Source organism: Rhincodon typus, chromosome 6, assembly GCF_021869965.1.
Source record: "Rhincodon typus isolate 14 chromosome 6, sRhiTyp1.1, whole genome shotgun sequence".
In the NCBI taxonomy this organism is placed as follows: domain Eukaryota; kingdom Metazoa; phylum Chordata; class Chondrichthyes; order Orectolobiformes; family Rhincodontidae; genus Rhincodon; species Rhincodon typus.
This window is the reverse complement of record NC_063337.1, coordinates 102,292,299-102,307,437: the sequence shown is the minus strand read 5'-3', so window position 1 is coordinate 102,307,437 and position 15,139 is coordinate 102,292,299. Positions and strand designations below refer to the sequence as shown.

General features: G+C 39.3%; 2 protein-coding genes across 6 annotated transcripts in view; one reads left to right on the top strand and one right to left on the bottom strand.

Annotated features, from left to right (window-relative positions):
* The window catches only part of sugt1 (SGT1 homolog, MIS12 kinetochore complex assembly cochaperone), a 67,272-nt gene extending 57,674 nt beyond the window's left edge, over window positions 1-9,598 (top strand). Inside the window, exons 12-13 of the mRNA XM_048597841.1 lie at window positions 5,411-5,592; window positions 9,258-9,598. Of these exons, the coding sequence (XP_048453798.1) occupies window positions 5,411-5,592; window positions 9,258-9,359 (284 nt within the window). The 3' untranslated portion in view covers window positions 9,360-9,598. The remainder of the gene's footprint in view (window positions 1-5,410; window positions 5,593-9,257) is intronic.
* The window catches only part of LOC109924438 (ETS-related transcription factor Elf-1), a 279,416-nt gene that overhangs the window by 92,544 nt on the left and 171,733 nt on the right, over window positions 1-15,139 (bottom strand). The window lies entirely within an intron of this gene.

Below are 15,139 nucleotides of genomic sequence, written 5' to 3'. Positions count from 1 at the left end.
CGTTTTATCTCGGAACTACTCATGCAATTTGCATGTTTTATTGAAATGGAGACCACCAGGCTGTATTAACAAGCTGAATGACTGGTCATCCAGTGTTTAAAATTTTTTACACATCTACCTCCAACATTGTAAGATAAGCATAGGGTTATTTATTAAACATAACAAATTTGAGCTTATTTGATACATGTGTAAATTAGATACATATCAGTTTCTGAATCATGTTGCTATTTATCATACATTTAAAACGTTTTCCTAAAACTCAATGATGCTCTAAACTATGTATTATAAACTAGATATTAGCAGCATTCTTATCCTGGCAGTGACTGTGCTGTCTTACAGATCAGAACGCATTCATAATTTGCATCCTTGATCATGCAAAGTAATTGACTGTGTAGTTTTTAAAATTTTTTCTTTGCTAAAGAATTCTTCTCTTGCACCTTTGCATTGATAACCAAAAGTTAAATGGAATGTGACAGAGTATAACATTAGTCTTGCCAAATCATGTCAGCTGCTAGCTCCTGAGCTCAAAATACATGTCAAATGTAAATTGGTTTCAGTAGGATCTTTACCTTCCCTCCTCTCCCCTCGAATTCTTCTGTCGGTTATTTTAAATTGATACACTCTAGTCACTAATCCCTCTGCTACGGAAAATAAGTTTTCCTATCCTTTCTGTCCAGGCTCCCCTTAACTGTGCACACGTCATTCAAATCTTCTTTCTGCTGCCCGTGTTCCAAAGAAATCAGCCCACAATATTCAGTCTTTCCTCAGCTTTAGTTTTCCAGTTTTGACAACATCCTAAGTAATCTTCTCGATGTATTCTCTCATGCATTTACATCCTTCCTGTAACAAGTTGACCAGAACTACACATGAATACTCGTGATTCATATAGCCCCAGCATTTCCCCTCAGCTCTTACGTTATATGCCTTGGCTAATAAAAGAAAATAGTCTGTAGGTGGCCTTAACCACGTCATCATCCAGAATCTGTGGGCAAGCACTCCATGGTCCTTAACCTTCTTCAAGCATCTGAGTATCTTCCCGTTTGTTGTGTATTCCTTTTACTTATTTGACCTTCCCATATGCACCATCTGTTACCCCTCTGGGTTGAATTCTATTTGACATTTGTCTGCCCTCTGAACAATTCTGTTAATATCTCCCTGCGTTCTACAGCTTACATCCTCGCTATCAAGCATGCAGGAAATGTTTTTCACCTTTAAGCTTCTTGACTACACCCCTTTTATATTTAAGTCCAAATCATTAATATATGGCAGAGAATGCGGGGGACCACTTCAGAACTTCACTAGAAGCATGCTTCCAAATGCAGACTATAAAATCAGCATTACCTTTTGTTCCCTGCCACTGAGTGAATTATGTATCCAGTATGTGACATTTCCCAGGATTGTGCAGGCCTTTTTATTACTGTATGTGACCTTGTCAGAAGCATTGCTAAAAACTCATGTACATTGCATCAACTGCAATACCCTCATCAGTTCATCTTGTTACAAGCTCAAAAGATGAAATCCATTTAGTCAAACAGACCTTCCATTATTGCACTCATGTTGACTGTCCTTGAGTCCAGATCTAAGCAACAGATTATCCTGTCTTTGAGAATTGATTCCAATGCCATTATCAAGGTTAAACTGACTGAACTGTAGTTATTCAGTTTATCCATCACTCTTCATTTTTTTAAAAAAAGTACAACGTTAGCTGTCCTGCAGTCCTCCTGCAGCTGCATCCAGTGAGGATTATATGATGATGGTCAGATCTTCCACTTCTTCCTTCCTGGCTTCCTTTAACAGCCTGAGATGTATTTCATCTTGTTCTGGTGATTTATATGCTTCTAAGGGTGTTAATCCCCTAAATACTTCCCTTATCCCTTTGTTCATCACATCGAATGTTTCATGCTGCTGCTCTTTCATTCCTGATTCACTTTTGAAGTCAGATGCATGATGAACTTTACTTGTGACTTAAACTTCTGTGTAGCTTCGCTCACTGGCCACTTAACGGTTTTACTCGTTCCCTAGTAATTCCCTTCCTCTTGAACGGTCTGTTTCCGTGCTGTACGTCTCTGACTTACGACTCAATTTCTCTAATGTGTTGGGAAAACATCTTTGGGTTCTCTTGATTTTACTTGGTATTCAGGTAGGCAGGGTAGTGGAGAGGGCATTTGGCATGCTTGCTTTCATTGCTCAGTGTGTTGAGTATAAGAGTTGGGACATCATGTTGGAGTTATACAGGACATTGGTGAGGCCAGTTTTAGAATACTGTTCTGTTCTGGTCGCCCTGCTATATGAAAGATATTGTTAAACTTGGAAGGGTTTGGAAAAGATTTAGGATGTTGCTGGGATTGGAGGGTTTGAGTTATAGGGAGATGGTGAATAGGCTGGGGCTTTTTTTCCCTAGAGTGTCTGAGGCAGAGGGTGACCTTTATAGAGGTTTATATATTCATGAGGCATTTGATAGGATGAATAATCAAGGTCTTTTTCTCATGGTAGGGGAGTCCAAAACTGGAGAGCGTAGTTTTAAGGTGAGAGGGGAAAAATTTAAAAGGGACCTGAGATGTAACTTTTTCATGCGGGGGGTGGTGTGTATGGAACGAAATGCCAGTGGACGTGGTGGAGACAGGTACAATTGCAACACTTAAAAGGCATCTGGATGAGTATATGAATCGGAAAGGCTTATAAGAATATGGGCCAAATGCTGGCAAATGGGACTAGATCAGTTTAGGATATCTGGTTGGCATAGACGAGTTGGACCAAAGGATCTGTTTCCGTGCTGTGTGATTCTTACTCTATTTGTTGATCTGTTTGTTTTCCTAACTTTTCTTTTTGGTATCACCCTGCACTTGTTATACTCCCCTTGGCTTTCTGTTGTTTTACATTTGCCGTGCCTGATATAAGCTTTCTTTCTGTTGCCACATCTTCCCTGAATGTCAGGCATACAGACTGCTCTCCGTTTGCTCTTAATATATTCCCACCCTTTGTTGGACTTGATGTAGAAGCCAAATGAATTTCTTTTGAATGCACCTCAGGAAATCTGTTCGCTCCATGACTTTTTACATCTAAAATGTCCCATTTAATATTGGGATAATCAAAATCCCCTACAATCGTGTGGCTATTACAATTGTCAACAGTTTGCCAACATACATTTGGATGGAAGTTATGGAAAGTGTCACAACAGTGCTATCAAGCAACACTTGTACAGCAATAAACTGCTCGCTGATGCTCGGTTTTGGTTTCGCCAGGGCTACTCAGCTTCTGACTTGATTACAGCCTTGGTGCAAACATGGACCAAAAAGCTGAATCCAAGAGGTGAGGCGAGAGCATTTTTGATAACAAAGCAGCATTCGACTGAATGTGGCGTTAAGGAGTCCTAGCAAAACTGAAGTAGGTTGGAATCAGGAAACTCCACTGGCGAAAAGTCATACCTAACGCACAGGAAGATTGTTGAGCTTATTGAAAGTTAATCATCTCTTGGCCCCAGGGCATCACTCCATTTGTACCTCATGGTGTCCAGGCCCACCATGTTCTAGTGCATTGTCATTTATTTTCCCTTTGTTATCAAGTCAGAAGTAGCAATGTCAGCTGATGACTTTGTAGCATACAGAACCATTTGCCATTCTTAAGATAATGTGGCAAACCAAATCCAAATGCAGTGTGACTTGAAGAACATTCGGGTTTAGATTAATAAGTAACAAGTAATATTGCCTGCAATTTTGTAGCATGAATAACATCCCCAACAGGTGAGAATCTAGCCATCTCCACTTCATGTTCATCACATTATCTTCACTGAAACACCCTCTATCAACATCCTGGGATTACCTTTGACCGGAAGCTGAACTTGATCGGCCATAAAAATACTGTGGGTAGAAGAGCATGTCAGAGACAAGAAATTCTGTGGCAATTAAGTGACCACATAATTGTCCAAAAATTGTCCGTATTTTTAGACACCAGTCAAGCGTGTGATGGAATACTCTCCACTTGCTTGGATGAGTTTAATTCCAACAGCACTTGGGAAGCTGAACACCATCCAGGACAAAGCAGCCTGCTTGATTAGCATCCTGAACCCCCTTACATGTTTCCACCCTCTATTACTGACACACAATGGCAGCATTATGTGCCATCTGCAAGATGCACTGCAGCAACTTACCGTCTGTGAAAGCACCTCAACCATGGCCTGTACCATCTAGGAGGACAAATGCAGCCAATTACATGGAGAAAAACTTACAGGAAGTAGTGTTCCCATGTCTGACTACTATCTTGTACTATCTACATTGCATTGCAGAAAGTTGCTAAAAAGCCTTTGAGAGTACCTTCCACACCCATGACCACTTCCATCCAGAAGGACAAGGGCAGCAGATACATCGCAACACCGCCACCTGCAAACCACATATGTTTATGACTTTGAATAAACACTATCAATATATTTCCAACTGGGTCAAAATGCTGGAATTCCCTCCCTAATGGAATTGAGAGTCTAGCTACAGGACATGGACTGCAGCAGTTCCCTCCTTCTCAGGCCATTCGGGAAGGGCAATATATCCAGCCAGTGGCTCCCACGTCCCACAAGTGAATTATTAAAAAAAACCACCCGCTGTGCTGGCTTGAGACTATATTGCTGTTCCTTCATTTTAGCCGGGTCAAACTCCTGGGACTGCAGCAGTTAAAGTAGGTGGCCCACACCACCATCACAAGTGCAGTTAAGGATAAACAACAAATGCTAGACTTTGCCATATTATTCTTTCTTGGTGAAAGAGTGGGGAAAAGACAAACTGTTACTTCCTTCCTCTGTGGCTCGATGTTGTGTTTTGTTTAATAATGCATGTGTGTGACAGATTATTCACTGTCAATCATCTGATCTTTAGCATATGGTTGACAGAAAATCTAGTTCTTTTCAACCAAACATTACAATTTCAAACAAAAACTTCTGCCACGCTGTAAGTTAACACTGCAGAAAGAGGGAATATAATGAAAAGAATTATGCAATTCCAAAATGTAGATGGAGAGAAATATTTGAATTCTTATGAATAATAACTGAAGAAAGTTGGTTTTGAATTTTGAGTTTAAACTGCTTAGAAAATAGGTGATTATGGATAGCATTTTTACGTGAACTTGTTTTGGTGGTTTGGAGCAGTAATTTATCTGGCTTCATTAAAATAATTTGGGTTTTATGTTCGAATGCACGACTTGGAAACATGATTAAGTCAGAGCAATACAGTTTGTTGAAGTTACTGGCAGTTTTCAATTAGTGCTGGTATATTTGATTGAAGCTTCTTCTAGAGATTTCTATAATATTAACCCTTGATGTACTTCTCTTTTGAATGCATTTATTGAAGATTACTAGTGTTTTGAATATTCAGCCGTCTGAATAATCTTATTAAATGTCCCTTTAATTTATCTTCTATAATTTTAGTACAGCCACAACGGTATCCATCCTCATCTCACTGCACGAAGAATTGGGATAAACTCGTAATGGAAATTAAACAAGAGGAAAATGATGAGAAACCTGAGGGAGATGCTGCTCTAAACCAGCTCTTTCAGAAAATCTATGCTGATGGGTCTGATGAAGTGAAGCGTGCTATGAACAAGTCATTTGTAAGTATTAAAAGTATTATTTTTCTTGGGTGTTTATTTCTAATGTATTTGTATTGCATTATATATCAGTAAATAAAGCAAAAAGTGTAAAATAAAGGAATTTTCAACTTTGTTTTATCCTTGTTTAGAGTCATTAGACCCTGCAAAAATAAATAATTTTGAAGTAGTGAACGCCTGTGATTATTTGTTTATTTTTGATAAGGCAGCATGTATCACCAGTCCAACAATAGGGTCTACATGTCGGACTCGAAGCATTAATTCTGTTTCTCACTCCGCAGATGCTGCCAGCCCTGCCAAGTTTTCTAACATGTTCTGTTGCCACAACAGTAAGGCTTATCGTTTCAATGTTGGCAAATGCTGGCACTTGTAGGAACACTTATCAAAAAAAAACTGACGAACAATCTTGTTTTCTTTCCCCACATTTGAATAGAAATCATACACTAGCTCTGTCATCTTCTAACTAGTGCTCCCTGAAAATGCTGTTCCTTTGGAGGTTGCTTGATTTCACATTTTCTGTTAATAATTCAATATTGTATGCATGTGCAAAATCTATTTTGTAAGAACAAGGTATGAGTGCTGTAAATTATTTTTGTTTTTGCATGACACTGTTATAACTTAGTTCTCGTGGCTCATTATTGCATGCTCAATTTCCAGGTACAGATCTTTTTAGTTTCTATGAAATAACAATGGCTGTGCACCTCTATGCATTTTATTAGTATGGATTTCATTTACAAGAAATACTTTCATATTTCTAATCTGATTCAATTGCCATGTCTTCCGTGTTTCCCATTTAAACGTTTGTCTTCAATTTAAAGCTCTTTGTAATTCTTGTGCTGAAATGGGTTGTATAATGTTTATGTCTCCCAAAGGTAAATGGTCCTCTGCTTCTACTCCCTTTGTCTACTTGGTTACCCAAAATTAGGTCAAATTGTGGCTGTTTACTTTTTGGGATGCATAACCATTCTAAATACACTGTTTTTACAACAAACCTTTTCCATATGGCAGTTAACTTCTGATTACATTCTTAGGTTTAATGCTTACCCGTTCAGATTTTCATATTTGGTCAGTTCTTTTTCTATTGTCCAGTTATATTGATTGTTCATTACTGGAAGTGTATTATAAACCAATGACTTGCAATTCATCAACCCAATCCAGTGGTTTTCAAATTTGGATCACTTCTTTTTGTGCATCTAATATTTCCGGCTCTTGTTGCTACTTCTCCCACCCCCATCCTTCTTGAAGTGTTTGTACCTAGGAATGTGCAGTTGCAAGTTTTAAACTGGTTGCGTCAACTCTCGGTTGCAATATCATTGTGTTTAGTTAATGTGTCTGGTTCCTTTGTTTAATTTCATGCATCTAGTAATTTAATACCTATACTTTTCAGATTGAATGTCCTCATTTTTAACATGCTCCATTCTAATGTGTTTTGTTATCATTTGCTGCCTAACCTCTTTATTCTGCCTGACTACTAAAGGTTACTTTCCCTTCAAGCTGCCTACTTGATTGTTATCTTTGCCTATCTTTAGTTACCATAGTTTACAATAGTACCCCATTGTTCTGGTTCACCATCATTCATATATATTGATTTGGTCTCATTTTGTTTCAGTATAAATAAATTCATTGGTATAGCTTGCTGCTCCTTATAGCACTCAAACTGCTGAGGGTTTATTGTGGATGATATGTTGAACCATGTTTGCATCCTTAATCTGACTGTGCCTACACTGACAGGATATAGATCAGTTCTGAGGAAGGGTCACTCGACCGGAAACATTAACTCTGATTTCTGTGCACAGATGCTGCCACAGCTGCTGAGTTTTTCCAGCAATTTCTGTTCTTGCTTGATTTACAGCATCTGCAGTTCTTTGTTTGTATTTAGGATATAGATCATGCTGTTTCCTGCATGATTGCTTCTGTTAACCACACTTGTTTGGTTGATTCACCTTACTTGCCAAGTGCTTAGACATCTACATTTTTATGGTCTTTTTTGACACCCATGATGCCATATACCTTTGCTGAATATGAACCTAATGTTAAAAATCTTCTTTTCAAGGGCACTTGAGATTTTTCTTGAGGGCTACATTTTTAGCTTCAGGGTTTCTCTTTTTTCGTTTTTTCCACAGACTCCATGGCATTAAATGTGTTTCATCACATGCACAAAGCCATAATATTTCATCTGGGCTGTTACTACCCTTACTGTATTAAGATACTGACAATACACAAAGGTGCCAGATGTATCAAGTCTAACTTTTTGGAAGAGCTAATGAACTCACTGTTGTAAAATAGCTTAACAGAGACTACTGTTAATTGCAACATAGTACATATAATGACCCAATAACTATATAGGTTGGTTGAGAAAGATTTTAAAAATGTAAAGGGGGTGTCAATTCACTGAACCAGTAGAATTTTATGTAAGCTTTTAAAAATGGCATACGCCTAGATTTTATTAATCAGAATCAGTGGGAGGTACATGCTACCTGACTCCCAATGTCTCTTCCCCCACCCACCTCCACCACCACCACAACCCTGGCCACACGTGCCCGCGCACTCTCTCCTTCTCATGCTGTCTCACAGAAACCACACTTCCCAATCCTTTACATGCTCAAAGACCTGAATGGCTTATTCCTGTTCCATTGTGTTCCATTGTGCTCCAATGAAAGGCTGCATGTTTTCTGCAGATAGTCTCAACTGCATATCACTAAGCGTATCAGAAAGCATGGCCGGAAACAGCCTGAGGTTGGAAAAGCAGCTGCTGAAAGATTCTGTTTCTCTGGAGTATGGGTGCAACCTTTCTTGGGATGACATTGAGTAAGTTTCTTGGGGCTTCTGAGGGCCACCTCACCCGCAGACCCCATGTACTATGAGCATTGATATTTGAGTTTAGAGCAATCAATTACTTTTTTCAATTATTTACTTTGCCACCGTCACTGAATTCTTTTTTTGAGTCTGACTTCACACTCCAGTAGCAGTCAGCTCCTTAAAGCTATCTTGGTACACTTGGAGTAAACATCTTTTTGCGGTAATAGCCTCAGAAAGCATCTTAAGTTCCTTCCTTTTTCTTTCTCCCACCAGCATGGCAGTGGTAATCCATTTATAATGTTTGCCCTTTCATTTTCCAAAATTGTTTCTTGACTGGTATTTGCACATACAAGCAGTTTCTGCATTGCGCATGGGTTCCATTCTGGAATCCATTTACAAGTTGATTTGTATGCAAGTCGGAACACATTGCAGGATACTGTAGAGGAGTCTTTCATAAGTACTGGGAGTGTTCATGTCAGGTTTGTGCAATTGCACCTCTGTACGAGATTGTGTGCCTAAGTTGGAAGTCCATAAATGGGGGACTGATTGAAATGGAGGCGTATCTACTAACGTTCTTCAATTCAATAAATTTGAGTTGTGACTGAATGTAGCCAGAGTATTTCCTGTAGTGCTGTAGTACAATTTCCTGTAGTACAATTCAGGAACTTTGCCATGCAGCAAGATTTGGACAGTATAGATTGTAACTGTTCTGCACTTCAATCAATTTTTAACTTTGCTACTTGTACAGTACAAAATATACTCTTATCACAGCGTACAAGTCTAAATCATCAACAGAAATTTGGATTATGACAAGTATGATTATTTTGGGCTAACAACTAAGTTTCATGTTTTTAAATGTCTTTTTGCAGACTGAATCTGGAGGCACGGTTCTGAGCACAAATTGGTCTGAGGTGGGCAAAAAAACAGTGGCTGTGAATCCTCCAGATGACATGGAATGGAAGAAACTTTAGTATAAATTTAGTACTGTGTTTTCCATCACAAATTCAACTGTAAAAGCAGCTTATGAACTTTTTCTTCTGTTCCAACTGATTATGTACTAGACTATGCCTTAGCCTTGGGTAACCTTTTGCATGGATTTGATGCATTCTTTTGTCTGACATCTAATGTTCAGATATTTTCCCCAATTTAACATTTTAATTTTCAAGTGTCAGCAGTTTCCACCCATGAAATAAATTGGTATCCATACATATATGGTGGTGTTTCATGTGTGAGTAGTTTGATTTCAATCCTTGTTTGCATATCCATTAATTTCACCCACTTAATTATTCGTTGTCATGTTGATTTAAAAAAAATCATACAAACATGCTATATCTAATATGCTTTTATTTCTACTCATGAAGCAGACTACCATATATTGAAATGACATCATGAAATATTTGGTACCATTTTTAAGGAGGAATGCTTTCTGAACCAATGAAGGGTAATTAAACAATATAAAATGTCAGAACAAGGTCAGTTTTTTTCTTACTGCAGGTAAATATTCCTGTTATGCTATTTAGGGTTGGTTTTTGTTAAATTAAACTTTTTGCTTTGGTTGCTCATCCCTTCAGTTTCATCATTGAACAGTTGTAAATGCAATGTCTATTCATTCACTGTTGTTTTGGTGTTTTTTCAAGTGTTCACTTGTGCCTAAGTTTGAGATCTTTACAGTAGCTTCTAGTCACGGATATCTATAATCAATCAGTTCGGATGTCTTGCACTGCATCTCTGGACCAAGCCTTTGCCCCAGAAATAAGGATACTACCACTGAGCCATAAGAGCCCCTCAGCTCAGCTACATAATATCTCAGACATGAACAGGTTACTTTAAAAAATGTTATTTTGATGCATATGGAGCAGGTGGGATTTGAACCCAGTCCTTCTGGCTCAGAGGAACATTGCTGCTGCATCAAGCAACCTTTGGGATCTATTCATGTAATAATATAGTAATTTATTTAATGTTACTGTTTGCCATACATTCTGATGTCAGTCAGAAGAGGAGCATTGGAATTTGAAAAAAATGCTTCTGAAATAAGAAAAGTTTAGGAAATGCTGTATTCTCTGCTTGAATTAAGATCCTGCAAATTACTTGGGTATTTATTCAGATCTAACTATCCATTCAGTTGTTTTGTGTGAGGGAGAGGGTGTTTAGCAAAGATTCTATGAAGTTAATAATTGGCATGCCTGACCTCCTATTTTGTCATTGACTGAACAAGGGTGGAAATCATTCAGTAGTCATCAACTGTGCATTTTTATTAGAGAATTTTAAGCTGCTTGTCTTTGAAATTTGTTGAAAATTGGACTTGAAATATGAAGGATCCTCTCTTAACTCTGTTGTATGTGTTTGAGAAATCCAGGGTTTTGGGGGCACCAGACAATGGACCTCTATCAAGACACTTGAGCCAAATCATGATTTTGATTCGAAAGTCCATTTATATTGTTAGGACACGGAGACAGATAGCTGAGCCAAATGAGCCTTTCTACCTCTAAAATTAAATTGTGAAGACCCCCGATAATTCCTGTAATGGTTCCTAACCAGACTTTGAATGACCAGCTCCAATGATTTTAGTGAATAATTCCTGACACTGGTTTTGTATCTTAAACGAAAGACTTAATGATTTATTATTCAGTAACTTCAGAAAAATTAAACAACAAGATAATCTAGCTAATATCTGTGCTTTAAACCTAAAACATCTGTTTTTAGCCCTGATTCACACAAAGGACATACAAACAAATAGTTAAGGGTTTGGTAAAAGAAAATAACAAAACAGGCCAGATTATTAAAATGGCTTTCCTGATGTATTGTTTCGCAGACATACATGTGGTTCTTGGTTCTTTCCAGATTGCCAGAACCACTTCTCAGGGTACTGACCTCATTAATAGCTATCTTCTATCTGTTTGAACAGAATGCTCTTCCCGGGTCACTGAGTCTGCAGGAACCTTTTTGATCAAGACTCAGTCTGGAATTCACCTCCCAGTCTGGCCTCATTAACAAAAAAAGATTGTTTGGTCTGTTCCTTCCCTTTTACCACAAGCTGTTTCAAAAAATTACAAAGGCCATCTTTAGCTCACGACCGACCTTGATAAAAGAATAAAAATAATGAAAAATCAGTGAGGATTCTAACAATATCCCACCTTGTCTATGATAACTCAGTAGAATCTTGCTCTAAGGGGAAAAAAAACTATTATCATACCTAGAACAAAAATGTAGGCCGTAAAACCAAGACTAGATAGAAAATTTTACTGGACACCTGTTAGAGAGGCTTGTCTATATCAAATATGATTCAATCCTAACCCAAGCGTTTGAAACGTTTTAAAGTTGAAACCAATTAAACTGAAAGCTGTGGCAAAATCCCCAACCAATTTCAAGAATTTTTAAGCAATAACTTGATGTCTTCTATAAAACTCTGTAGAGATTTCAAGTTTCTTTAGAAGAAGTTCAGAAGCCACTGTTGGAGAAGAAACATTTTTTCCATCCTGATAAGATAGTACTTTCTCTCATGAAGTCATATGAGATGATTTTAAAATACTTAGTCTTTGATAGAGACTAATTCCTCAGGGAATTCAACTAAATATGTTTGCAAGAGTTGGGTCCAGCAGAAATTCCATGGCAATACCATTAGTTTGGGCATACGTGGTGTCAGTAAAACAACTTCAATGATCTAATTGTTGAACGTAGAACAGGACAGCACAGTACAGGCCCTTCGGCCCATGATGTTGTGCCAACCTATTACCTGCTCTTAAGATCAAACTACCCTGCATACCCTACATTTTACTATCATCCATATGTCTATCCAAGAGTCGTTTAAATGTCCCTAATGTATCTGTCTACTAGCACTGCTGGCTAGTAAAGAACCTACCTCTGACATCTCCCCTGTACCTTCCTCCAATCACCTTAAAATTATGCCCCCATGGCAATAGTCATTTCCGCCCTGGGAGAAAGTCTCTGACTATCCATTCTATCTATGCCTCTCATCATTTTGTACACCTCTATCAAGTCACCTCTCATTCATTCTTCTTCACTCCAATGAGAAAATCCCCAGCTCCCTCAACCTTCCCTCATAAGACCTGCCCTCCAGTCCAGGCGGCATCCTGGTACATCTCCTCTGCACCCTCTCTAAAGTTTCCACATCTTTCCTATAATGAGGCGACTAGAAGTGAACGCAATATTCCAAGTGTGGTCTAACCAAGGCTCTATAGAGCTGCAGCATAATCTAGCGGCGCTTAAACTCAATTCCCCTGTCCATGAAAACCAACACACCATATGCCTTCTTAACAACCCAATCAACTTGGGTAGCAACTTTGAGGAATCTATGGACATGGCCCCCACGATCCCTCTGTTCCTCCACACTGCCAAGAATCTTGCCATTAACCCTGTATTCTGCATTCAAATTCGGCCTTCCAAAATGAATCACTTCACACTTTTCCAGGTTGAATTCCATCTGCCGCTTCTTTGCCCAGCTCTGCATCCTGTCAATGTCCCGTTGCAACTTACAACAGCCCTCCACGCTATCCACAACTCCACTAACCTTCGTGTCATTGGCAAACTTACTAACCCACCCTTCCACTTCCTCATCCAAGTCATTTGTGAAGATCACAAAGAGCAGACGTGCCAGGACAGATCCCTGCGGAACACCACTGGTCACCGAGTTCCAGGCTGGATGCTTTCCATCTACTATCACCCCCTGTCTTCTATTGGACAGCTAGTTTTGTATCCAGACAGCCACATTTCCCTGAATCCCATGCCTCCTTACTTTCAGAGTGAGCCTACCAAATGGGAACCTTATCAAATGCCTTGCTAAAATCCATATACACCACATCCACTGTTCTGCCTTCATCAGTGTGTTTTGTCATATCCTCAAAGAATTCAGTAAGTCTTGAGGCATGACCTGCACCCCTCAGTCATGCTGACCATTTCTAATCAAACTGTGCTTTTCCAAATAATCATAAATACTATTTCTCAATCCTCTCCAATAATTTGCTCACCACAGATGTAAGACTGGTCTGTAATTCCCAGGATTATCCCTACTCCCTTTCTTGAACAAGGGAATAACATTTGCCACCCTCCAATCATCTGGTACTACTACAGTTGACAGTGAGGACACAAAGATCATCACCAAAGGTGCAGCAATCTCTTCCCGTATCAGCCTTGGGTATATCCCGTCTGGCCCAGGGGACTTGGCTATGCTCATGTTTTTCAAAACTTCTAGCACATTTTCCTTCCTAACATCTACCTGTTTGAGCATATCAGTCTGTTTCACGCTATCCTCACAAACGTCAAGGTCTTTCTCAGTGGTGAATACTGAAGCAATGTATTCATTAAGGGCCTTTCCTATCTCCTCCAACTCTGTGCACATGCTCCCTCCACTATCCGTGATTCGGCCCTACCCTCACTCTGGCCATACTCTTTTAACTCGCTTAAATATGCCTTGGGGTTTTCCTTAATCCTACCTACCAAGGCTTTTTCATACCCTCTTCTAGCTCTCCTAAGTCCATTCTTTAGTTCCTTCCTGGCTACCTTCTAGCCCTCTTGAGCCCTGTCCGATCCTTGTCTCCTCAACCTTAAGTAAGCTTCCTTCTTCCTCTTGACTAAATGTTCCACGTTTCTTGTCATCCAAGATTCCTTCACCTTACCATCCCTTCCCTGTCTCAGTGGAATAAACCTATCCAGTATACGTAACAAGTGCTCCCTAAACAGCTTCCACATTGAGTTAATAAGTTCTACATATACTGATTCACACTTGTGGCAGGTCCATATATGTATGCGCACACACTATGGTGTATGTACCACTGCAGTGCGGATACCTCTGTTTCCTTCAGTGGTATATTGGTGAATAGGCTAGTAGTCTCAATGAGCACATGGGTAATGTTTTGTTTTCAACTTGCAAGCCCTCTATCATCTGTGCAAATACGATAGTATTATTCACCAAGTAAGTGGGAAAACCTGCCTAAAACCACTCATCATAATTCACCTAGCTTTGGACCAGTTCTGATTATAATTTTGTTTGAAGTGACATCATTTTCTGTGTCCTGAGCATAGGGTAAAACCTTGTTTATCTAACATTTTGCTGTTCTTACAAGTCCAGCATGCACTTCATGTTTAATGTTTTCAGTTTTGTGTTTAAAATTGAACAGTCAGATGAGTACGCTTTACTTGATGCCCTAGTTGACAAATTAGTTAGCAGGTTCTGTACTTTGGTATGCTATAAGTTGACCTCCACTGATAATGATAAATTTTGGAGCATCTACAGTACTACATGCTATAAGATGGGCCTCGTTGGCAACCTTCCAAGTAGGGCCTGAGCCATTCACTCTGCAAATGTGATGTTGAAACAAGGCTCAGGACCTGTAATTTCATTGCCTGAAGACCTTTCATGAGTTTGAAGTCCCTATTGGTCCTGAAAAGAGTCCAGCCTACTTTGAATAAACTTAGAAGGGTAAGGCATCTGAGAGTTTTGAGCAGTGGGTGAAGCTAGCTGTTCCATGTTGCTGCAAGTGGTGTTTGCCATTGACAGGATGCTGCCTTCAAACCAAAAAGGTGTTCTGCCTATTGCATTAATAATGTAACATCTGAATTTCAGCACTGGTCTAATTCCATGTATCTAGACCATATGTTCCAAAGACTGGTGGATCATAACAGTCCTGATGAAGGATCTAGACCTGAAACGTCGACTGTCCTATTCCCTGATGCTGTCTGACCTGCTGTGTTCCTCCACCTCCACACGATATCAACTCTGACTCCAGCATCTGCA